Genomic DNA, 25,054 nt, shown 5'->3' with positions numbered 1-25,054 from the left:
TCAGTATGAAAATGAATGGTAATAAGTTTCATTGGATTCACCATTGACATCTAAAATACTCTATCAGCCAATCATCGGACTATCGGCCGAAGTTTAGGCCCAAATTCACTAACTGACATGTAGTTAATCGATGATTTTTCAAAAACAATTTTTAAAATTGAAGGTGGTGATTGAAAACTAACTTTCGGTACTTGGGTGTGCACTGTGCCGTGCCGGGGCTCTTGGGTCTACTTTTATGCCTGAACGAGGCTCACAACTACATACCTATCTTTATCTTGCTATGAGTGTACTGATTATTTTTTTGAAAACTTAAAACAAGCTTGGGCTTGACACTTACTTGTTTCTTGAACTGTTTTCGTAATAAAATCATTTCCTGGTAAGTTTTCTTGATAAACAAACAAAGTCTTGCTTTTGACAAAGCGTCTTATATCCACTGAAGTTTCAGTAGTAGTTTCAACGTAGTAAATACAACACAATATTGAACCATTGTGCGTTTTTAATAACGAAAAGTCGGCTTGAACTGGACTGTTTTTGAATACTATTACTCTATTCCCTTCGGAGTTAATCCAGGCCACGTATACATCTAAAACAAAAAAGCATCTGGTAGTTAGAATGCATCTACACGGTGCATGTAGCTGGAGCAAGTTAACATGCGCAAGTGACAAGTGACAAGAGCACGCGGGTGGGTATTTTTTTCAGCACTTTTTAAAATACATGTAATATGCGCATGTACCTCAACATGCGCCAGTTACTTGCCTCATAAGATGATTCCGAGAAGACACGTCGAATCTTCGTCCACAAATGCCTTGTGTCAAAATATAGACGCGAGTCCACAGCTAGCATGTGTTCGAGCACAAAAGTTGCGTCTTGCCAACATTTTGGAAATGTTCGCACGCAATGCGTTACTGCGATTGGGTGTTAGGCGATTTTAAAAATTCAATAAATAGAATAAACAACTTAGTTTTGAGTTTGGATTTTAACTAGGTGTGGTTCCCTCGCAGCACGAGTGAAGCTTTGAGAGAATGTATCATCATCATCATCCTCATCATCAATTTAAGAGCCCACCTCTTGTCGGTGCAGCTCCTTCCATTTAAACCTATCTAGAGCCAACTCCTGAACTTCCTTATACGTCACAACGTGAGAGAATGTATATGTATGTATTAAACAGATAGTATTATAGAGAACAAACTTCATCGCAGATAGGGTTAGTTTACTTACATTTTGAAAGACTCGAATATTGCTGGCAGTTAAATTTAAACGGTTTATCTGTATATGTGACAACAAAATCCACGGTGTAGTGATCTGAAATGTTAAAGACATAGTTAGTGAAAGTCCTCGTGATAAACTATAAAACGACTATACGGTTTTGATGATGTCCCCCCAGACGTGTCCGTCGACGATCCTCCCATAAGTTCGGAGATAAGCCGGTTGATCTAAAATGGCGCTTTAACACATCCCTGTATCGCAAATCTCTATATTTGTCCTTCAGTTTACCTATACGATTTTTAATGTAGTTTTTACTAATACATACTTAGGTAGATATCCCGACCGTGTCACAAAGATAGGTGATACAAATGTTTGCGTAGATAAGCTTTTTAGTATAATTTATACAATGACATGTCTCACTGAGATCCTCTTTTTAGGGTTCCGTACGCAAAGGGTAAAAGACGACCTTATTGTTTTCGCTACTGTGTCCGTCCGTCCGACTGTCACCAGGCTGTATCTTATGAACCATGATAGTTAGAGAGTTGATATTTTTACGGATGATGTATTTCTGTTGCCGCTATAACAACAAATACTGAAAACTTGAATAAAATAAATATTTGGGGCTCCCTTACAACAAACGTGATTGTTTATTTTGAATACGGTTAAAGATTTTTATTAAAATACTCACAATAACCATTATCAACTAAATTGATGACGTTTTTGTTCGGATGTCCACCACATTGCAGTTGCATAGACATCACGTTATTATTGTTTACGTCATTAGAAACGAAGTTACTGTAAATGCTTGTCAGGTTATCAAATTTCTCCAATGTCAATGTGTATTTACTGGTATAAGCTTTTACAGTCGTGTAGTTGGTTATCGTGCCATCTGTAATTAAAATATTAATTTAAAAAACACTTGAAAATCTAGTTTTTCTAAAGGTGCGTCTACACGGTGCAAGTAGCTTGCGCATATTGAGGCACATGCGCAGGTTACATGCATTTTAAAAACGTGCGGGTCAAGCGACTCGCGCATGTAGGTACCAAAGCAAAATACCCACCCGCGTGCTTGTCACTTGCGCATGTTAACTTGCTCCAGCTACATGCACCGTGTAGAAGCACCCTCAATGCATTGAAAATAAATGGCGTCCACGGCCGATGTCGGCCTCGGCGGCTGTTCACATTTAGGGAGAGTAGCCAACTGTGTAGGACATATTAAGCATTTGCGCAGACACAGGTGCACTCACTATTCCTTCACTCTCATAGCCCGATGGGACGGCTATCCGACACGACCGGAGAGAGATCAGGCGCAAGACCGACATTTACGTGCTCTCCGATGCACGGAGAAAAATTGTGGTAGGTACGGTACGACAAATACGATGTAGGTACGTTAAAAAAACGTGCCGTTTAATACAAGAGAGAGTCGACCGAATACTTACCGAATCCTACCCAAGGTTGAGAATAAACGTGATTCCATTGATGCAAGTACGTGCAACCCGCGACGTTGGTAATTTGTGAACTGCAAGTCAGATCATTCACTCTATCTACCGACATTTCTGAATTCGAATCTGTAAAAAGAATCACTTATTAAAGATCTGTCTAGGCGGCTGGTTGACGCTTCTCGTGACCAAAAGGCTGGCTATTACCTCGGTCAAAGGATCAGCATGGCGATCCAACGAGGTAATGCTGCCAGCCTCTTGGGTACGCTCCCAGTTGACAGCGATGGGGATGAATTTTTTGACGCTTTTTAGATATAGTGTTTTTTTAATTGTTTTATTAGGATAGTTTTTTTGCGTTGTAAATATCTATGTAAATATATCCTAATAATTAATTAATGTAATGAGCTGGAACTTATTATACCTTCCTTCTTATAAGAAGAGGTTTTAGGTACATTTGCAAAGGACAATACCTATGCTTTCTATGGACACTGTGGGGTATCGGCGGCCAGCTATAAAATTGGTATCATCGAGAGCTCTAATAATTAAAAATAACTTTTACTATGGGCGTTATCTCGTGGGACTTTTAGAAAAAGAGATATTCGTATATTTGTGTACTTATCAGAAATGTATGAGCTAAGACATTCAATTATGTCTGTGGGCGGTGAGTTCGGTGAGTTGTAACCCCAGCGGGGCCCAGCAGGGCCAAGGCCTGCCGGGGCTGCGGTATTGTTCGAAAGAGATACCGCGGCCCTGGTGCATAAAAGGCCTACGACGGAACACGACAGCTTTTAGTCAGTAAGAGTCTGGCACTCTCTCACCGCTTTTCACCCACAGCGGGAGGGGTCATTTGATGATTATTGGTGTGAAATGGCGTCGTTAAAAAAAAGACATTCAATTATTCGCCACTCTATAGAAAAAAGGAAGTCTAGAAATGAAAATCTTTACTTACTGAATGTAATACCTGCTTCACTATTTAACACTAGATTTAACACGTAAAATATGAAAATAACGTAAAACATAGGTAGCTAATTAAAGTGTTATATTTATTATGTAAAATATATTAAAGGAGCTCAATGCCTGTCTTTCTTAGACAAAAGTCAAACAGTAAAGTCGCTAGGGGAATAAACACCATGAGTAATTTTTAACTACTTTACGATCAAGTTACAGAGAATGTGCAAAATAGTGGAAATGTAAAAATGCCGAATTGAAAACTACTGGCCTTATTGACAAATTATCAAAAACCACCCGCGGCTTCGCCCGCATCGAGTTCATTTATAAAACGCGTTTCCAAGAGAACTCTTCAAAAGTCCGGGATAAAAAGTATCCGATGTTCTTTCTCAAGGTCAACTCTGTACCAAATTTTGATTAGGAGAGATTGATTATCTGAGAGAATATGCTTACCTCGTGAGTCGTGAAGGCTTAGTGGGTAAAAGCACCTACCTCTCAAGTTTGAATGTGTTGGTTCAATTTCAAATCAGGCAAGTACAAATGCAACTTATCTAAGTTTTTATGTACTTTCTTTCTAAGTACCTATATCATGGACACCAATAACTGATTAAAAGTGAAAGAAAACATCTCGAATAATCCTGGACTATGAAGTCTGAAATCATCATTCAGTCAGTCATCATCATCAGTGTGAGAGGAGGCCTTTGCCCTGTAGTGGGACAATACAAAAGGCTGTGATGATCATTGTTTTTCGTTGAGTCTAGACGACTGATGGACAGTAAGTCTCTGACTATTATTTACCAAAGCATGTTCAGTGTTCAGTAATTTTATACATTACTAATTACTAGCTTTTGCCCGTGACTTCGTTCGCGTGGAATAGTGACTTCTGGCAGATTTTTGCTTTTACCAATAGATGGCGATACGTCCTTTATTTATTTATTTACAATTTATATACACACACATAATAAGAAAGTAGACAGGAAGGAAAGAATTTATATAGGTTATGCTTATATCTAAAGAAATCTCTTCCAGCATTCTACCTGCGAAAGAAAAATATGTGTGCGAAAGGAAATCCTTTCTCAAGTTCCAAACTACATACATACCTATGTCTGTACCAAATTTCACACAAATCGGTTCAGTAGTTTAGGCGTGAAGAAAAGACAGACAGAAAGACAGACAGGCAGAGTTACTTTCGCATTTATAATATTAGTTTGTATGTATCAGTAGGTATAGTTTCACCGTAACACTTCATAAGTAAACAGTATTTATATTTAGGTTTAGATAACTGAGCTTTTGTTTACAGGAAAATTTTGTTAAATACAACATTGTATTTTATGCAAACCATTTAATAATTATGCTTAATTAGCATGAATAATAGGAATTATTAAACTTATGTCACTATATGGGATAACCAGGCTTTTTAATAATTCTATGTGGTTTAATAAAACTTTGCCTACATAGCATGATGAGTCATCATCTGCCTAGCCTTTTCCCAACTAGGCTGGTTTCAGCTTCCAATGTGTGGAGTGCTTTACAATAAAGCGACTGCATGTCTGATCTCCTGAATACAGTTTTCAGACAAATCAGACTAGTTGTCAGACTTTGGGGGCATCCATTAATGACTAATTTGAAATGTTCCAGTAAATTCCGTGTTTCGATAGGTAGGTACCTACGTTTGTCGGTCAAAAATAAAATCGGTCCAGGCGTCTTTGAGTAAGTAATCGGCGAAAGTACAGACCTACGTAAAAAATATAAGAAAAAGGAAAAAAAATCCCGACCTTTTTGGGAACTCTGTTAAAAAAACCGGCCAAGCGCGAGTCGGACTCGCGCACGAAGGGTTCCGTACCATTATTTACAAAATGAGAAAAAAAACACGTTTCTTGTATGGGAACCCCCAAAATATCTATTCTATACTAGTTTTCAGTAGTATTTGTTCTCATAGCGGCAACAAAAATAGAGGTACATCATCTGTGAAAATGTCAACTCTCTAACTATCACGGTACACGAGATACAGTCTGGTGACAGACGGACGGACGGACGGACAGAGGAGCGAAAACAATAGGGTCCCGTTTAACCCTTTGGGTACGGAACCCTAAAAAGGCTAGGCAGATAAATTGATATTTAGATTTGGTAGATTAAATGTTTTCCTTCTGTTTTTATACAATGCCCAACAAAACGTTCACATTTATCGACTTACTATAGAATATATAATATATATATTACTAAATAATATTTAATCTAAAAATTAGACGTAAGGTAGCCTAAACTCGGGAGAGAGACAGGAGACAGGAGTTGTCACCATCGGGCTACGGAAGCAGTTATCCCAGTTCCTACGTGGGTGAAACCGCGGGCGGTAGCTATTTTATAATATTTTTGGGATGCAGGTGCCAGGCGATCATCTGCCTAGCCTTATCTCGACATACTTAATTCGCCTAACCAGAGAATTCTTTACATTTTAACGAGGAAACCCATACATTGTCCCTTCATCTACATTGCATTGAAAGCTTGAAATGAGACGTTTCCAAATATTTTTTCCCTAACTAATTCGAAAGAATCGAATCACGCATGCGGAGTATCGACGTGCCAACTATATAAAGATTTTATGTTATAAAAATCGATAAGTTCCGGCGTAATATGGAACGAAACGCATGTCAAATTTTATCGATTTTCACTTGACATTTGTCAGTGTTCCCAATGTAAATATATTTTTGGTAGAATTTTGTAGCAGTATTTTCATTATATTCAGATAGTACAGAAATGTTGTACCATACTTATGCAGTATTTGAAAACGTTTAAAGTAACACTACTAATGCTTATAAAAATATTTAGCAAAAACGTAGTCCAAGAAATATGTTAACAAAACAAACTGACAGTTTGGTAGACTATGAATAACAGTGCTTGTATCATTTTAGTAGTTTTTAGTGATCGAGATTCTGTAATGGTAGTGCAAAAATTAAATTGTTGTTTTTAATTTATTTACACAAACTATATACTTTTTATTTACAAGATGGGAACGCAGAAGCCCGGAGAATGGGCCAATTCGTTGATAGCTCGCTTCGAAGAGCAGGTAAGAGTTTAATTACGAACGAAAAATAATTTGCAAGACCCACCCTTATATGGAGTTTCGTACAGATGTAAACAAATATTATATTTTATCCGCATTCAACACAAATTTCATATTAATAATGACTGAAAAAGGCAGCAATATCTAGACTGAATTATCAAGATCTCATTTCCATTTATTGCGCATGTTTCCTTTCAATAAATAATATTATCTAAAAGTATTGATCGGCCGGTATTTAGATGATTTTTTAATTTTATTTTTAATATATATTCATAAATTCAGTTTGTAATCATGGGTCAGTGGGTCGTCTTAGGGGCGGAGTTATGTCATGTCTATTATAAATTGTTACATGAATGAAGGATTTAAAAAAAAATAAGACATACCTACTGTGATTATAAAATATGTACCAGGATCGAAATAGTGTCATGCTAAAATTAATTACTTTAGTATTTTAAATAGGATTCGGATTACATCTGTAGTTAAATCTGAAATTTGTAAGAAACTTCAAACTCCCAACTACAAACTTTTTATGGTATAAGCATAGATAACACAAAAGAAAAGACTGTTTTCTGAAGATCATTGTTTATAATATCAATATCTATCCTCCACCAGCAGTTTCACCCGCTTACTGAGAGAACTACTTCTTATCTGGTTAAAATATAGCCTATGTCACTCAGAAATAGTGTAGCTTCCCAACAGTGAAAGAATTTTAAATAGGTTCATAGTTTCCGAGTCCACTTTCCTAAAATAAAAGTTCTTGGTTGGTGGATTGTGTTTTCACTTGTTATATTACATTGTTATGTTCATTTATTTATTTTTAACACATTCTTTACATTTTTTATTTATTAAGCTACCACATATAATAAGCTAGTGATTATTATATTTATCCATTTTACAACATCTTTTTTCTATTATTAAAACTCATTTTCTGTTCATTTATAAATAAGAAACCCAAATAAATATAACAAGTCGGGCACAGGGTCCAAGGTACCGGTGGTTGGGGCCCCTGTGACAGTCTATATTTATTTTTATTAGCATAGGATTCAAATGCAATTTAATTTATTGTTTTATCGTTGTACTCTTTGGAACTGCGCAACTAGTTTGACATTCCCAAACAGCTTTCATGGGACTATTTAAAATATTATTTTTTTATTTTGACTCTGTTCTGTTAACTAGCTACCATACAAAACTGGTGCACAAAACCTGCACTCCCGGATAAACGAGGAGCAATGCAAGGCATGCCTCGTTCAGATCAGCAGACACAGATTCTCATTAGTCATCGCCGGCCTCACCAAGATACTGCAGAGAGTTAATGAATTGGTAAGTTGTTTTAAATTACTTCTATCTCACCATCAGCTTTCTTCACTGGTGGCGAAGACCTCTCACAAAGAGAAGGATTGAGCATTAATTACAACGCTTGCTTTGACTTTATAGTCCAGGTTTTGTTGAGATGTTTTTCTTCACCTTTAATCAGTCGTTGGTGTACAAGATATACTTTGAAAGTACATACCATCTTAGAAAAGTTCATTGGTGACCTGATTGCCTGACCTGAAATCAAGCACACTCATACTTGAGAGGTTGATGCTTTACCCATAAGGCCTGCAAGAACTTATACTTCTATTTTAAGAAATGTTCAAAATCATCATCATCTCCTGAGCCTTTTTTCAACTATGTTGGGGTTGGCTTCCAGTCTCACTAAATGCAACTGAGTACTAGTGTTTTACAAGGACCGACTGCCTATCTGACCTTGTTACCTTGTCATGACAGCCGGTACCCACAGTTTGCCTGTTCCCATGCTTGATAAATAAATTATTTCTTTACTTTTACAGTATCAACCAACAATATCAATAGGTGCGAATCGTCCGCAAACAGAATTAGAAAAAGGCTACCACGACAGTCTAGTCATAGTGCTGGATACACTAGAAATATGTCTCAGCTCTCAGCCTAAAGATACAGCCAAGTATGACGAAGCTATGAATGTGAAGATACTGCTTAGGGAAGTCTGCCAGTTTATTGGTAAGTTATTTTCTTAAATAATAGTAGCTTATCCCCGCGGTTTTACCCGAGGCACAATAAATGATTCCCGTAGCTGGATGGTGACGAAAACTATCCTATGTTCTTGTCCCGGGTATAAGCTAACTATGCTGTCCGTCTGTCTGTCACCAAGGTGTCATCTCATAATTTTACTCATGTTTTTTTCAATAAATTGTACAATTGGTTTCAATATAATTTCAAAGTTACATCACCAAACACATCAAAATGGTCTTGAAAAAGTTATTAACATACTCTTTTCATATTAGTATTACTAGCTTTTCCCCTCGGTTGCATCCGCATCCTGAAGGAACTACTTTCCGTACTCGGATAAGTAGCCTATGTCCTTTCTCAGTCTCTAAGACTATCTATGAGTACCTGTGTACCATATTTTATTGAGATTGGTACAGTAGTTTTGGCGTTAATGCCGGACAGACGCACAGGCTTTGCACTGTAAGGATTATTATTTCTCAATTATGTGTTTATCAATATCTATATTTATGTCCTACAGTATCAATCTACTACTACACAGACATGCGCAATGAGAGCACAGTTAACAATACTCTTTTGCGGCAGCTGGCTAGCAAAGTACTGTTTGCGCTCAGTCTTAACTTCTTCAATGCAGTGTTTAATAGGATCAGCGCGAGATTACAGGTGAATATGGTGTAGTTTTTTTGTTTAATTGTAATTTTAGGGCAAAATTCTGGATTTCTTCATTATATCTATCCTTTGATTTGTGATTAGAGATCGAATTTTGAGATAAGCTCTATCAATTTAACGAGGATACCAAATAACTTGGGAACGGGGCGTGAACAAGAAGGACTAGGAATTCCTGAGATTAGCGTGTTCAACCAAACAAACAAGCTTTATGATATTACTAAAGATTTTTTATTTATTCTTGTAAATTGTATTGTATTGAATTATTCTATGGAGTAAATAAATAAGTTAACATGTAATAATATGTTTCAGGAATTATCATCTAGCTCAGAAGAAAACCCCGATTATACAGATATAGAATTAATTCAGCATATTAACGTCGATATATTGCGGCTTATACGGCTATTAACAGGTAAGGAAAATATCTTACTACATGCTTCCCGCGGTTTCACCTGCGCCCCGTTGGAAGTGCTGCTCGCACCGGGATAAAATATAGCCTATGTTACTCGGGAAGAGTGTAGCTTTCCAACAGTGAAAGACTTTTTCAAATCGGTTTAGTATTTCGGAGCGATTAGGATACAAAAAAAACAATGTTTTGTCGTTATTATACTAGTTTTTGAAGGTCTACTTTACAAAAAAACAGCCACCAAAATCGCTGGCCCTTCACCATTTCCTATGTGTTTTTGCTGGGAAGAAGAAATGGTGGGACTCACCAGAAACTTTACACAATTCTGTCAATCGTTTGAAGATCTGGCCCTATATAACTAACTCTAGAAACTATAACAAAGACCTCTTTCAAATGAAAATGAAATAATTAATACATAGTTTTATTTTAAGGAACATCAAAATAACTACAAAAGTAAATAAATAGGTAGTAATAATATAATTTTTCTTTGTTTCAGAATCAATACAAAAGTTTAAGTTATTAAGGAAATCGGCGCACATAGTTTTAGTTACTTCATTAGAGAAAGCTATATGGAATTGGATGGATACATACCCCCAGGTAAGTTATTTTTATATACTAGCTTTTCCCCGCTGTTTCACCCGCATACTGAAGAAACTACTTCCCGTAGACGGATAAAAAGTAGCTTATGTCATTTTTCAGGTTCTGTATAATCCCTTATATACTCCGCTACATACACCATTATAAACTTCCTTATGTGATCCCTTATGTACTCTTTTAGGTAATTCCCTATTTTTAACACTAATTTATTAGGTCGACCTGGGATTCAATCTGTTAATTTAATCATGTGTCGTTTAGATATCAATTGAATCTCAAAAGAATTCTGCTGCTAATATAAGAACAATCGTTTTCCAATAACATTCCATTGGTTTGCCATTGGTATATAGGGTAGTCTGCTCTACAATCGTAAATCAATTGCAGACAATGTTATTATTAATTATCGAATCACAGTGCACTACCAAAAGCTTCAATAGTAAATGAGTGATTGGATCTCAGTTGGATATCAATCGTTTGTCGCTTAAGTTAAATTAGCATAATTGACTATTTAATGAAATCTTTTAAACCATTTTTTTTTGTTTACAGGAATTCGCAGAAGTACAATGTCGGCCTAACGATGAACTAAGTAAATGCTGCGATACTCTATTCGATATATTGCAAGACAGTTTCTCAGATAACAAGAAATCCAGGGTCGCTATGTGGCCTCTACAGATCATGTTGCTGGTTTTAAACCCTGTAAGTATTGGTATAAGGTCCAATTTCGTGTGGCAAAGTTTTGCGTTGATTTTTTAATAACTTGTATTTTTTTTTAAAGAAACATATAATTGAAAACATCAACATCAATTGATAGTGAGATATTAACATAGTTACAGAACATATTAATTAATATAATAATAAACTTGTATTAAAATATATTTTTATTTTTTCGATCTCGTGAGGTTAATGGGTGATAAATGAATAATAATTATTTTTTTAACCGACATACATCCCAAAACCTAGGAGCAAGTTCTCAATTCGGATGTATTTTTCATCTTCAAAACATTGACGTAGACGCCATTTTTATTATGAAACACCAAATGGCTTATCCTTTTAGAATCTCCCCCATTTTTGAAGTCGGTTAAAATGTTTAATACTTAACACTTTTTTTTTTATTTTTAATAGAAAGTACTGGAAGAGATAGTGAACGCAGACAGCGGGGCGCCGTGCAGTCCGCGACACACGAAGAAGAAGCACTTCATAGATTCCGTCAAACGTGGACTCAGTAAGTCAATCTGTCTAGCCATTTCCCTACTATGAAAGTCAAAGGTTTTTATTTGATGTAGACCTATGTAGACCAGATGGCCTATGGGGTCGAAAAGTGCTGGAGTGGAGACCACGGACTAGCAAGCGCAGCGTAGGACGTCCACCAGCAAGGTGGACAGACGACCTTATAAAGGTCGCCGTCGACGCTGGATGCAGGTCGCCTCCAACAGGTATCTGTGGAGATCTAAGGGGGAGGCCTATGCTCAGCAGTGGACGTCCTATGCACGAGATGATGATGATGATGATGAGACCTATCAAAAGTGTTTAGGAAACGTCAATAGATAGTTCCACGGTTCCAAGGAGTGGGTCTATGTAGTGTATCAAAATCATTTATTCAAAGTAGGCTGAAAATCAGCACTTTTCGAACGTCAAAACAAAAGACAGGCCCCAAAACGCCCGCCCTTCACCACTTCCTATGTGTTTTTGCTGGGAAGAAGAAGTGGTGGAACAAACTCCCCAGCAACTACCTACTGTAGGTAGGTCAATAGGTGTTGTGATGTGTGAATGTTGATATATTTATTTCAGGTCCTCAAAATAATTCCAAACAGATGACAGAAGCGGCCGTGGTGACATGCGTGAAACTTTGTAAGGCGTCCACTTATCTCAACATAGCCGATTCCGGAAATGTCACATTCATCCTTGTCAAATCGGTCATCAATGATTTGAAGGTGAGTTGTGTTTAAAATTATTATCTCCCGAGCCTTTTTCCAACTATGTTAGGGTCGGCTTCCAGTCCAACCGGGTGTAGCTGAGTACCAGTGTGCCACAAGGAGCGGCTGCCTATCTGACCTCCTCAACCCAGTTACCCAGGCAACACAATACCTGTTGGTAAGACTTGTGTCAGACTAAGTGACTGGTTAATTGCTTCTGACTAAGTCAGTTGTGTTAAAGTTAAGTATTATACAAGCTGTTGCTTTGGAATGACGTAATTATGCTAATGATTCTCGACCCAAATCTTCTTCTATCTTCTTCTTCTATGTTCTATATAAATAAAAATGAATTGTTGTTCGTTAGTCTGATTAAAACTCGAGAACGGCTGGGCCGATTGAGCTGATTTTGGTTTTAAAATGTTTGTCGTAGTCCAGGGTAGGTCTAAACTGTGAGCAAATAAGGAAAAAAATGTCTTGTATCGTGTTTGTGACTTATTAAATATGCCTCCAATAATTAGGCGGTACGAAGTTCGCCGGGTCAGCTAGTCAACAATAAAATTGGTACATATATTTTTTATTATTTACGGAAATAAATCGCTTATTTGAGTGACATGGCGTTTTACCTATATAGTTTTGATAGTGCTAAATAATATTATTATGACTTATATTTAGCAATAATCGATTTTATTGCTATATTAATTCGATATTTTTGTTCCAGTCCCTCCTCTTCAACCCCTCAAAATCCTACATCCGAGGCAACCTAATCTCCGGGTACTCAGAACTGGACCTGATGACGGACTGCTTCGTATCACTGTTCCGCATCATGCCTCACAACAACGACGCCCTCAAAGTGTGCCTCAACCTCAACACGCACATCTCGTACCACTACGTCATCGTCAACTCGCTGCTCAGGTCAGTACAGCTAAAGAAAAAACGAAAAACAACCGTTAAAGTGTCAAAAGTTGCATAAAAATGCCCATAGATGTCGCTGTACTTAACTAGCTGAAGCTTCACACAGGTGTCGCTAGATGGCGCTGTCCTAAACTAGCACAAGTTTCACAAAGATGGCGCTGTATTAAGTGTGTTTTAAATCGCACTTTTTTTTTAACGACGTCAAAAATCATCAAATGCCCCTCCCGCTGTGGGTTACGCGCGGTGAGGGAGTGTCAGACTCTTACTGACTAAACACCGTCGTGTTCCGTCGTAAGCCTTTTATGTACCAGGGCTGCGGTATCCCTTTCGAACAACATTTCAAGGGTTCCAAAAGGTTCAAGAACTGTATGTACGAATACTGTACTGTAACAGCCTTTTATCGTCCCACTGCTGGGCTGCGGCCTTCTCTCACACGGAGAAGGATTGAGCATTAATCACCACGCTTGCTCAATGCTGGTTGGAACGAATACTATGTAATATTAATTTCACTAAAACTACTTTGACTTTATATAGCCCTGTAGCGTGCTGAAATTCAGGGTGCTAAGTTTCAAGTCATGATGTCGCTATGAGTGAAGAGTTTCTGGTGTTAAATCTTGTGTTACCATTAAATTATTTAGCTGTAGATGTTCCAAGTAAGTACATAAATATATAAATAACTTATGTACATTGTTTCAGGATAATAAAGCAGCCCCGTTTGCCGTGGTGGCCACAAATAGAGCTCTTATATCCGAGAGCAGCCGAACTACGCGCTATGTTCACTGACACCTCGAATAAAGCCACACAGGTATAGTTCAAACTCATCATCTGTCTAGCCTTTACCCAACTATGTTGGGGTCGACTTCCAGTCTAACCGGATGCAGCTGACTACCAGTGTGCCACAAGAAGCGACTGCCTATCTGATCGCCTCAACTCAGTTACCCGGGCAACCCGATATGCCTTAGAAAGACTCATTGTCACACTTTCTGACTTTTTACTACCCGTAATGACAGAAATGTTCAAATGACATCCTGGACCTACAGTATAATGTGCCATCTGGAACACAGCCATTGGTATCCAAGATATACATATGTACTTAGAAAGTACATACTTAGAAATGTTGCATTGGTACTTGCCTGACCTGGAATCTAACCCACGCAATCGTACGTGAGAGGTTGGTTCTATACCCACTTGGCAACCAATCAGTATCAATTAGGGATAGTATTGCCCAGGAAAATGGGTTGAGGAGGTCAAATCACACATTGATGCGTCGAGGAGGACAGTCGCTTCATGTGGCACACTGGTACTCAGCTGCATCCAGGAACACCAAGCATATTAAGGAAAAGGCTAGGCACATGTTTTTAAGAAATGTTTCTTTATAAGTCCTCTGTTTTGTAAACATATACCCATTTTATAACAAAATAAATTTTCTTTATCTTTAGGGCTACGTAGTCCACACTCCACTCCGAATGATCTCACTCTCCCTCAAATCCAAAGAAGTTCAGTCCAAGTTTAACAAGAGTGAAGAAATGCCAGCTTACAGGAATCTCCTGTTGTGTATGGTGAAGCTTATACATGCTGATCCTATGCTTATGTTGAGTGTAAGTATTAAATAAGACCTATTTTGTATATAGACTCCAATCTGAGTGTTTCAAACCAATACTGAACCCTGTACTATAGAAATGAAGTTGACAAAAATTGTTGTTAAAATATATTAAAGACATATATGATAGATTGTAGTGGCTTCATGTACATATATTAGACAGTAAATAAAGAAAGTTTGTTTAGAATTTTTGTCTATGGTACACTAACTCTACGATTATTTGAATGTGACAGTTGTATTTCGCAGGTTTAACCATACCATCTAGTGCCGTACCAAAAGTAATCAAAATCGGTTCATCAGTTCAAATATCATAAGTTCGATCGCTATTTTATGTTACGTTAGCTCTCAAACGGCTGATTAGATTTGGATATGGTTTTAAGAGTAAATATTTTTTAAATAAAACTACATATTCTTACGCGGTGGACTCTTAAATGGCGGTCTAATATTAAAATTATGACGTTTCGGATCCTTTATAGTCCACTGGTAGACTAATGTTTTGGTCGTCTTGATGTTTAAGTTACGAACCTACTTTCAATATATATTTTTTTGTTATTTTCCCTTCTAGAACCCAGGCCGTTCAAGCATAGAGATTCAATCTTCGACCACAGAGCTCATGAACGGCCTAGTATCGCTAGTGCATCAGACGGGCATGGGGGAGATATCGCAGGCCGCCATGGACGCGCTGCTGGCGCTGCACCGCCCTGACAGAGTGCACATGTGGAACCCGGAGGCGCCGCTCAACACCTTCTGGGACATCAGGTCAGCACCACACAAGTAGTTTACTCAGTACACCAGGAGATATTAGGGTTCCAAGTGTCTTTAAGTGGTTTTGGAGGTGTCATCCTTAGGCAAGTCGCTAAAATTCGTCTTCTAAATAGCCGGTTCTTGAGATATCATATTTTTGCAGGTGGTTAAAATTTGGACCCTGTACGGAGTCAATGCAATTTTTTTATGTAAAAGTAGGTTTCTGCTCATTATTTTATAAGCATGATACATTGAACTATGCCAAAGATGACTTTTGGTAAGAAGCTTTTTAACCGACTGCCCAGAAGAGTATTACATATAGTCTTGAGTTGTCAGAAAATGGCCGTCTTTTGACCAGTTTTGAACACTAATTTCATCGCAATGGTAAGTAGTGCTCGGGCTAGTATCGCTAGTGCATCAGACGGGCATGGGGGAGATATCGCAGGCCGCCATGGACGCGCTGCTGGCGCTGCACCGCCCCGACAGAGTGCACATGTGGAACCCGGAGGCGCCGCTCAACACCTTCTGGGACATCAGGTGAGGGGGAGTTAACTTACTTAACCAGGAGAAATGAAGGATAATGTAGCTCTGCAAGGATATGTCTTCTTCAAGAGTGATTAGACTTCTGGAGGTCATGGTGGGTAAAATGAAGACTATAATGACTATACCTAATCTATACCTTATGTGAAAATTGATATTTTGTATTTTTCATACCACGCAATTTCGGCATAGACAATATGAAATATAATTTTATTGCTCTACGTATTTATTACAATCTATTTATTCTTAGCAGAATATTTAACTTTGCTGGCTAAGTATTTTTGATTCAATACATTCGTGACTAAGTTACAAATACTGGTCACTAGGTTGAGGAGGTCAGGTAGGCAGTTGCTCCATGTAAAACACTTGTACTCAAATGCATCCAGTTATAATGGAAGCCGATTCCACCACAGTCGTCAAAAAGTTAGGCCATGGAGAACAAAATTACTTATCATCATCTTTCCTCACTTTGTATATTAGTCATATCGAATCAAACCATTGAAAATATAATTTAATAATTATAATTTTTTGTCCACAGTTCCCAAGTCCTATACAACATAAGTCAGAAGCTAATTCAACGCCAGATATGCAACTACCGCGAGGTCCTGAGATGGTTGCGTGACATACTGACCTGCCGTAACGAGTTTCTAGCAAAGCATAAGGAGTACGCCAATGTGGGCTCTCAGATACCGATATGTAAACAGGCTCATATTAAGCTGGAGGTGAGGGCACCCATCCGGGGTTTTATGCTTAACTTCACTAGATGATTGTCTTTTTTTTGTTTTCATGTTTTATGTAGTTCGAAAAACGGTTTCACCCGCTACCCAGGGGAACTTCATCCTGTACTTCGATAAAATATAGCCTACATATGTCATCCTCCAGATATATAGTGCAGTTTCCCAACAGTGAAAGAATAAGCATAAAATATAAGCTCAATTATTATATACGAAGTTTCATCACAATCCGTTGAACTGTTTGCTTGTGTGGAAGTTACAAACATACACAAATGTGAAAGTTGGCGAGATACACTCAATATGATGATGATGTTATACGATGATAATATGATATTGATGATAATATAACATGATAAGATGATAATATCACATGATTATGATATAAACGAAATATGATTTAATAATGATTTGACCCACAGGTAGTATTCTTCATGTGCCTCTGGAGCATAGACACGGACGTGGTGCTGGTGGCGATGTCGTGCTTCGCCCTGCTGTGCCAGGAGGCCGACATCAGGTGCGGCTCCGACGAGATCACCACGCAGTGTCTGCTGCCCAACTACGCGGTCTTCCAGGAGATAGCGCACACCTCCACTGTCTTGACCACTGGTAACACAACACAACTACAGTTTACCTCTGCCCTAGAACTAGCTCCGACTGGCTTGCTCTATCACTGATGGAAGATGGACTTGTTTAGGTGAAATTTGGTGTGGAAGTAGCTAGGAGAAGTGTCTTGCTATTCTAACAATGATTGTTGCTGGAGTAATTTAGGTGAAATTTGGTGTGGAAGTAACTAAGAAAGTGTCTTAATCCGACCATGGCTCTAGTAAGTTGAGGCTGGACTAATTTAAGTGCAATTCGGTGTGGAAGTAGCTAGGAGAAGTGTCTTTCTGCCCTATCAATGACCCTGGCAAGTTAAAGCTGGACTAATTTAGGTGAAATTAGGTGTGGGTGTAGCTAGAAAGCTGTTGACTTGATGGGGCATCGGTGTAGGTCGCTTGTGAAGCAATAGTTAGTGTTTGGCTGTTGTGCTGGTGCTGTGAGGCACAGGCGGTCTTGTCTCAGTGCCTGTGCAGCATAGACACGGACGTGGTGCTGGTGGCGATGTCGTGCTTCGCCCTGCTGTGCCAGGAGGCCGACATCAGGTGCGGCTCCGACGAGATCACCACGCAGTGTCTGCTGCCCAACTACGCGGTCTTCCAGGAGATAGCGCACACCTCCACTGTCTTGACCACTGGTAACACAACACAACTACAGTTTACCTCTGCCCTAGAACTAGCTCCGACTGGCTTGCTCTATCACTGATGGAAGATGGACTTGTTTAGGTGAAATTTGGTGTGGAAGTAGCTAGGAGAAGTGTCTTGCTATTCTAACAATGATTGTTGCTGGAGTAATTTAGGTGAAATTTGGTGTGGAAGTAACTAAGAAAGTGTCTTAATCCGACCATGGCTCTAGTAAGTTGAGGCTGGACTAATTTAAGTGCAATTCGGTGTGGAAGTAGCTAGGAGAAGTGTCTTTCTGCCCTATCAATGACCCTGGCAAGTTAAAGCTGGACTAATTTAGGTGAAATTAGGTGTGGGTGTAGCTAGAAAGCTGTTGACTTGATGGGGCATCGGTGTAGGTCGCTTGTGAAGCAATAGTTAGTGTTTGGCTGTTGTGCTGGTGCTGTGAGGCACAGGCGGTCTTGTCTCAGTGCCTGTGCAGCATAGACACGGACGTGGTGCTGGTGGCGATGTCGTGCTTCGCCCTGCTGTGCCAGGAGGCCGACATCAGGTGCGGCTCCGACGAGATCACCACGCAGTGTCTGCTGCCCAACTACGCGGTCTTCCAGGAGATAGCGCACACCTCCACTGTCTTGACCACTGGTAACACAACACAACTACAGTTTACCTCTGCCCTAGAACTAGCTCCGACTGTCTTGCTCTATCACTGATTCAAGCTGGACTGGTTTAGGTGAAATTTGATGTGGAAGTAGCTAGGAGAAGTGTCTTTCTGTCCTATCAATGACCCTGGTAATTTAATCCTGGACAAATTTGGGTGAAATTTGGTGTGGAAGTAGCTTAGACACTTTCTAAGCTCACAAAGCTCTAAGCTCACTCTTCACTTTCTTGATCCGAAGATGGCTCTAGTAAGTAAGTTGAAGCTGGTCTTATTTCGGTGTAATTTGGTGTGGAAGTAGCTAGAAACTGTCGTGCTGTTCTATCAATGACTGAAACTGTACTAATTTTGGTGAAATTTGCTGTGGATGTAGCTAAGAAACAGTCCCACTATTCTGTCAATGGCTCTAGTAAGTTGAGGCTGGACTAATTTAGGTGAAATTTGGTGTAGAAGGAACTAAGAAAGTGTCTTAATCCGACGATGGCTCTAGTAAGTTGAAGCTGGACTAATTTCAGTGAAATTTGGTGTGGGAATAGCTAGAAAAGTGTCTTGCTGTCCAATGGTAGGTTGAGGCTGGACTAATCTTGGTGAAATTTGGTGTGGATGCAGCTAGAAAGCTGTTGACTTGATGGGGCATCGGTGTAGGTCGCTTGTGAAGCAATAGTTAGTGTTTGGCTGTTGTGCTGGTGCTGTGAGGCACAGGCGGTCTTGTCTCAGTGCCTGTGCAGCATAGACACGGACGTGGTGCTGGTGGCGATGTCGTGCTTCGCCCTGCTGTGCCAGGAGGCCGACATCAGGTGCGGCTCCGACGAGATCACCACGCAGTGTCTGCTGCCCAACTACGCGGTCTTCCAGGAGATAGCGCACACCTCCACTGTCTTGACCACTGGTAACACAACACAACTACAGTTTACCTCTGCCCTAGAACTAGCTCCGACTGTCTTGCTCTATCACTGATGGAAGCTGGACTGAGTTAGGTGAAATTTGGTGTGGAAGTAGCTAGGAGAAGTGTCTTTCTATTGTACCAATGATTGATGCTGGACTGATTTAGGTGAAATTTGGTGAGGAAGTAGCTAAGAAAGTGTCTAGATTTGAAGGTGGCCGTGGTAAGTTGTAGCTGGACTAATTTACGAGAAATTTGGGGTTTAAGTAGTTAGGAAAGTGTCTTCCTGTCTTATCAATGGCTCCGCCGATATAACCTACTTCGGTGAAATTTGGTGTGGAAGTAGCTAGAAGTGTCTTTCTATTCTACCAATGATTGATACTGGACTAATTTAGGTGGAATTTTTTGAGGAAGTAGCTAAGATACTGTCCTGTTCTGCTTTAGTATGTTGAAGCTGGACTAGTTTACGTGAAATTTGCTGTGGAAGTAGCTAGAAGTGTCTTTCTATTCTACCAATGATTGAGGCTGGACTAATTTAGCTGAAATTTGGTGTGGAAGTAGCTAAGAAAGTGTCTAGATTTGAAGGTGGCCGTGGTAAGTTGTAGCTGGACTAATTTACGAGAAATTTGGGGTTTAAGTAGTTAGGAAAGTGTCTTCCTGTCTTATCAATGGCTCCGCCGATATAACCTACTTCGGTGAAATTTGGTGTGGAAGTAGCTAGAAAAGTGTCTTGTTATCCCATCAATGGCTCTAGTAAGTTGAGACTGGACTAATCTTGGTGAAATTTGGTGTGGGTGTAGCTAGAAAGCTGTTGACTTGATGGGGCATCGGTGTAGGTCGCTTGTGAAGCAATAGTTAGTGTTTGGCTGTTGTGCTGGTGCTGTGAGGCACAGGCGGTCTTGTCTCAGTGCCTGTGCAGCATAGACACGGACGTGGTGCTGGTGGCGATGTCGTGCTTCGCCCTGCTGTGCCAGGAGGCCGACATCAGGTGCGGCTCCGACGAGATCACCACGCAGTGTCTGCTGCCCAACTACGCGGTCTTCCAGGAGATAGCGCACACCTCCACTGTCTTGACCACTGGTAACACAACACAACTACAGTTTACCTCTGCCCTACAACTAGCTCCGACTGTCTTGCTCTATCACTGATTCAAGCTGGACGAGTTTACGTGAAATTTGGTGTGGAAGTAGCTAGAAGTGTCTTTCTATTCTACCAATGATTGATGCTGGACTAATTTAGATGACATTCGGTGTGTAAGTAGCTAAGAAAGTGTCTTGCTATCCTATCAATAGCTTTAACCATGGAACCTAGACTGATTTAGGTGCAATTTGGTGAGGAAGTAGCTAGAAAAGTGTCTTGCTGTCCAATGGTAGGTTGAGGCTGGACTAATTTAGGTGAAATTTGGTGTGGATGCAGCTAGAAAGCTGTTGACTTGATGGGGCATCGGTGTAGGTCGCTTGTGAAGCAATAGTTAGTGTTTGGCTGTTGTGCTGGTGCTGTGAGGCACAGGCGGTCTTGTCTCAGTGCCTGTGCAGCATAGACACGGACGTGGTGCTGGTGGCGATGTCGTGCTTCGCCCTGCTGTGCCAGGAGGCCGACATCAGGTGCGGCTCCGACGAGATCACCACGCAGTGTCTGCTGCCCAACTACGCGGTCTTCCAGGAGATAGCGCACACCTCCACTGTCTTGACCACTGGTAACACAACACAACTACAGTTTACCTCTGCCCTAGAACTAGCTCCGACTGTCTTGCTCTATCACTGATGGAAGCTGGACTGGTTAAGGTGAAATTTGGTGAGGAAGTAGCTAGGAGAAGTGTCTTTCTATTCTACCAATGATTGATGCTGGACTAATTTAGGTGAAGTTTGCTCTGGAAGTAGCTAGGAAAGTGTCTTGCCATCCCATCATTAGCTCCGACGATGGAACCTGGACTAATTTCAGTGAAATTTAGTGTGGAAGTAGCTAAGAAAGTGTCTTGCTATCTTGTCAGTGGCTCTAGTAAGTTGAAGCTGGACTAGTTAATGTGAAATTTGGTGTGGATGCAGCTAGAAAGCTGTTGACTTGATGGGGCATCGGTGCAGGTCGCTTGTGAAGCAATAGTTAGTGTTTGGCTGTTGTGCTGGTGCTGTGAGGCACAGGCGGTCTTGTCTCAGTGCCTGTGCAGCATAGACACGGACGTGGTGCTGGTGGCGATGTCGTGCTTCGCCCTGCTGTGCCAGGAGGCCGACATCAGGTGCGGCTCCGACGAGATCACCACGCAGTGTCTGCTGCCCAACTACGCGGTCTTCCAGGAGATAGCGCACACCTCCACTGTCTTGACCACTGGTAACACAACACAACTACAGTTTACCTCTGCCCTACAACTAGCTCCGACTGTCTTGCTCTATCACTGATGGACGCTGGACTAGTTTAGGTGAAATTTGGTGTGGAAGTAGCTGGGAAAGTGTCTTGTTATCCCATCAATGGCTCTAGTAAGTTAAAGCTGGATTCATTTAGGTGAAATTTGCTGTGGAAGTGGCTAGGAAAGTGTCTTAAACCGACGATGGCTCTAGTAAGTTGAGGCTGGACTAAGTTAGGTGAAATTTGTTGTGTAGGCTAGCCTAATTTTCGTGAAATTTGGTGGGAAAGTAGCTAGAAAAGTGTCTTGCTATACTATCAATGATTGAAGCTGGACTAGTTTAGGTGAAATTTGGTGTGGATGTAGCTAGAAAGCTGCTGACAAGATGGGGCATGTGTGTAGGTCGCTTGTGAAGCAATAGTTAGTGTTTGGCTGTTGTGCTGGTGCTGTGAGGCACAGGCGGTCTTGTCTCAGTGCCTGTGCAGCATAGACACGGACGTGGTGCTGGTGGCGATGTCGTGCTTCGCCCTGCTGTGCCAGGAGGCCGACATCAGGTGCGGCTCCGACGAGATCACCACGCAGTGTCTGCTGCCCAACTACGCGGTCTTCCAGGAGATAGCGCACACCTCCACTGTCTTGACCACTGGTAACACAACACAACTACAGTTTACCTCTGCCCTAGAACTAGCTCCGACTGTCTTGCTCTATCACTCATGGAAGCTGGATGAGTTTACGTGAAATTTGCTGTGGAAGTAGCTAGGAAAGTGTCTTAATCCGACGATTGCTTTAGTAAGTTGAACCTGGACCTTATTAGATGAAATTTGGTGTGAAGGCTGCACTAATTTTGGTGAAATTTGGTGTGGAGGCAGCTGGGAATCTGTCCTACTCATGGCTCTTCTTCATGTGTCTATTTAGTATAAGCAAGATGTCCCATCCACTTAGCGACCGCGTCAAGCGCTGTTTAACCTTACGTTTGTTCCAGCTCGTTTAAAGTTGAACCTGGATTTTCTACATTAAAATTCATGTGGCTAGGGTCATTTTCGTGAAATTTGATGTGGAAGTAGCCACAATATAGATTCGTTTTCGTTCAGCTACGATATGTAATTTCGTCGTTATAGGAGCTGTAAGACTGTCTTTTATAAACATATATGAATAGATACTAGTAAGTTTCATAATATTGTATTTAACCTTTTCCCGTTTAACATTGCAAGCAGCCAGTCAGGACATGGGAAGGGGGTGTTATTACAAAAATATACACAGTAAGTATATTCTCCTAAGAAAACTGATATGCTGTATTCAAAACAGGCATTTATGTACCTGTATTTTTGCGTACTACAGAAAACACCTTAGTATATAATGTTCTTATTAACAAATTAAAAAATTCCACAATTCCCAGATATGACAGACTATTATAAAAACAAATGTGCACTCAATAAATAGACATGCTTCATTTGGGATGGGCCAATTAACTATAACGATAACCAAATCAACCCACCCTTGGATTTTTTGTAAGTCAACATTTTTACTTGAAGTGTTGCCCCAATTTACCTGTGGTAAATATCATCAAAATCATCCTTTTTACTATCACACGAAGATACTTCAAAAGACCTCAAAAAGATAAAAATAGATTATTTGTAGTTTGTAAATGTTTATAGTTTTTTTTTATTGACTCCTTTATATCAGGCAACTAGGGCCCATTAAAAATACAATACATAAATAATCAAACAAAATAATAGCTATAAACTAATTTTAGGTTCTGCAGCTCTCCAGAAGCGAATAATGGCGTTGTTGAGGAAGATAGAACACTGTGTCAATGGCGTACAACCCGTTTGGGAAGAAACATTCAGATGCTGGTGAGTTACAACTATGTATATGTTACCGTAAGATTACAAACATCGTTAGATTACAATCTATCTCGAGAGATTGTAAACTGTCGAATTATTGTGAACCGTAACATCTGATTGCAATTTAACGCATTATTTTTCGCTATATTATAATCTATCGATGAGAAATTGTCAAATTGTCAACTGTCCGAAAGCTCTCTCTGATTGGTCAGTCTTTTTGTAAGATCGACCAATCACGACCAGCCGTTCTGTTCCCATGGAGTTCCCGTAGAGTTAGGAATGAAATAGAGGTGTCAGTTAAATAAAATAAATGCTCTTCAAAAATTCTTCAAGTATTAAATTTATATAAAAATAACTCTTATAAAAATACTCATCATCATCCTCCGAGCCTTTTTCCCAACTATGTTGGGGTCGGCTTCTTAAAGTCATATTAAAAGGGAGCTTATTAAACAATGCATTCTAACAGTATAGTTCTAAAATAAAATATATTTATTTAGCTTCTAATTTTTTAACTCAGTACGTTTAAAATGTAAGCAAGCAACATGCAGCAAGCATGGCTTCTGTCACGGCTCCGGCGCTGCGGGGCTCCGGCGGTCCCATGCGAGCTTATCGTCGCAGATGGTTTTCACGCTCACCACCGCAGCTTCGGCTTGCGCCTCAGCCGCGTCGGCGAGCGTTAAAACTACCTGCGCCTCAGCTCGCAGGCCACCTCTCCCCTCCGCGCCTACGCGGTTTTGAATTGCACTCTAGGGGTAGGGCAGACAAGACTACGTGGAGTCGGTTTTGCAGCGATTCGTTTTCGTCACTAACTTCAATTTTTAATACAATTTTTAATTGTGTGTAATTTGAGTCTTAAAAATTAAGTACAATTTTTGATTTTATAAAAAATTAAACCGTCACTTATTTTTGCACGTCAAAGAGCTGTGACACCGGGAGTTGCAAAGAACATTGTCTTTTTTGACGTTCTACCAATCAGCGCTCAAGATGCATTCCGTTCTACGCCAGTTGACAATTTGACCGCTCTACATCGCTCTCGATCTTACAAAAAGACTGACCAATCAGGGAGAGCTTTCGGACAGTTGACAATTTGACAATTTCTCATCGATAGATTATAATATAGCGAAAAATAATGCGTTAAATTGCAATCAGGTGTTACGGTTTACAATAATTCGACAGTTTACAATCTCTCGAGATAGATTGTAATCTAACGATGTTTGTTATCTTACGGTGACATATATAACTGTGGTATTGTTTATACACAGAAAGGTTGGAGGTTTATTTCCTCATTTTAAAAGCTGGTATTAATCATGCAGGGTTTATTGTTTTAAT

The 25,054-nt window shown here is 39.9% G+C and overlaps 1 protein-coding gene and 1 long non-coding RNA gene across 2 annotated transcripts in view; one reads left to right on the top strand and one right to left on the bottom strand.

Annotated features, from left to right (window-relative positions):
* LOC110377742 (neurofibromin) overlaps positions 1 to 25,054 on the top strand; it is a 150,788-nt gene that overhangs the window by 69,876 nt on the left and 55,858 nt on the right. The window contains exons 2-18 of the mRNA XM_064042548.1: positions 6,505 to 6,657; positions 7,831 to 7,974; positions 8,484 to 8,670; positions 9,197 to 9,339; positions 9,655 to 9,754; positions 10,245 to 10,345; positions 10,889 to 11,038; positions 11,465 to 11,564; positions 12,131 to 12,273; positions 12,974 to 13,167; positions 13,864 to 13,972; positions 14,607 to 14,765; positions 15,333 to 15,526; positions 16,590 to 16,773; positions 17,205 to 17,391; positions 23,093 to 23,140; positions 23,635 to 23,734. Of these exons, the coding sequence (XP_063898618.1) occupies positions 6,598 to 6,657; positions 7,831 to 7,974; positions 8,484 to 8,670; positions 9,197 to 9,339; positions 9,655 to 9,754; positions 10,245 to 10,345; positions 10,889 to 11,038; positions 11,465 to 11,564; positions 12,131 to 12,273; positions 12,974 to 13,167; positions 13,864 to 13,972; positions 14,607 to 14,765; positions 15,333 to 15,526; positions 16,590 to 16,773; positions 17,205 to 17,391; positions 23,093 to 23,140; positions 23,635 to 23,734 (2,303 nt within the window). The 5' untranslated portion in view covers positions 6,505 to 6,597. The remainder of the gene's footprint in view (positions 1 to 6,504; positions 6,658 to 7,830; positions 7,975 to 8,483; positions 8,671 to 9,196; positions 9,340 to 9,654; positions 9,755 to 10,244; positions 10,346 to 10,888; positions 11,039 to 11,464; positions 11,565 to 12,130; positions 12,274 to 12,973; positions 13,168 to 13,863; positions 13,973 to 14,606; positions 14,766 to 15,332; positions 15,527 to 16,589; positions 16,774 to 17,204; positions 17,392 to 23,092; positions 23,141 to 23,634; positions 23,735 to 25,054) is intronic.
* On the bottom strand, positions 350 to 3,734 carry LOC110377727 (uncharacterized). Its single transcript, XR_010277986.1, has 5 exons — positions 3,595 to 3,734; positions 2,646 to 2,774; positions 1,895 to 2,095; positions 1,219 to 1,302; positions 350 to 583 (listed from the first exon to the last, which is right to left on the bottom strand). It is a non-coding gene; the product is annotated as an uncharacterized LOC110377727 (long non-coding RNA).

Source organism: Helicoverpa armigera, chromosome 29 (genome assembly GCF_030705265.1).
Source record: "Helicoverpa armigera isolate CAAS_96S chromosome 29, ASM3070526v1, whole genome shotgun sequence".
In the NCBI taxonomy this organism is placed as follows: Eukaryota; Metazoa; Arthropoda; class Insecta; order Lepidoptera; family Noctuidae; genus Helicoverpa; species Helicoverpa armigera.
This window is presented reverse-complemented; position numbering and strand designations above follow the sequence as displayed.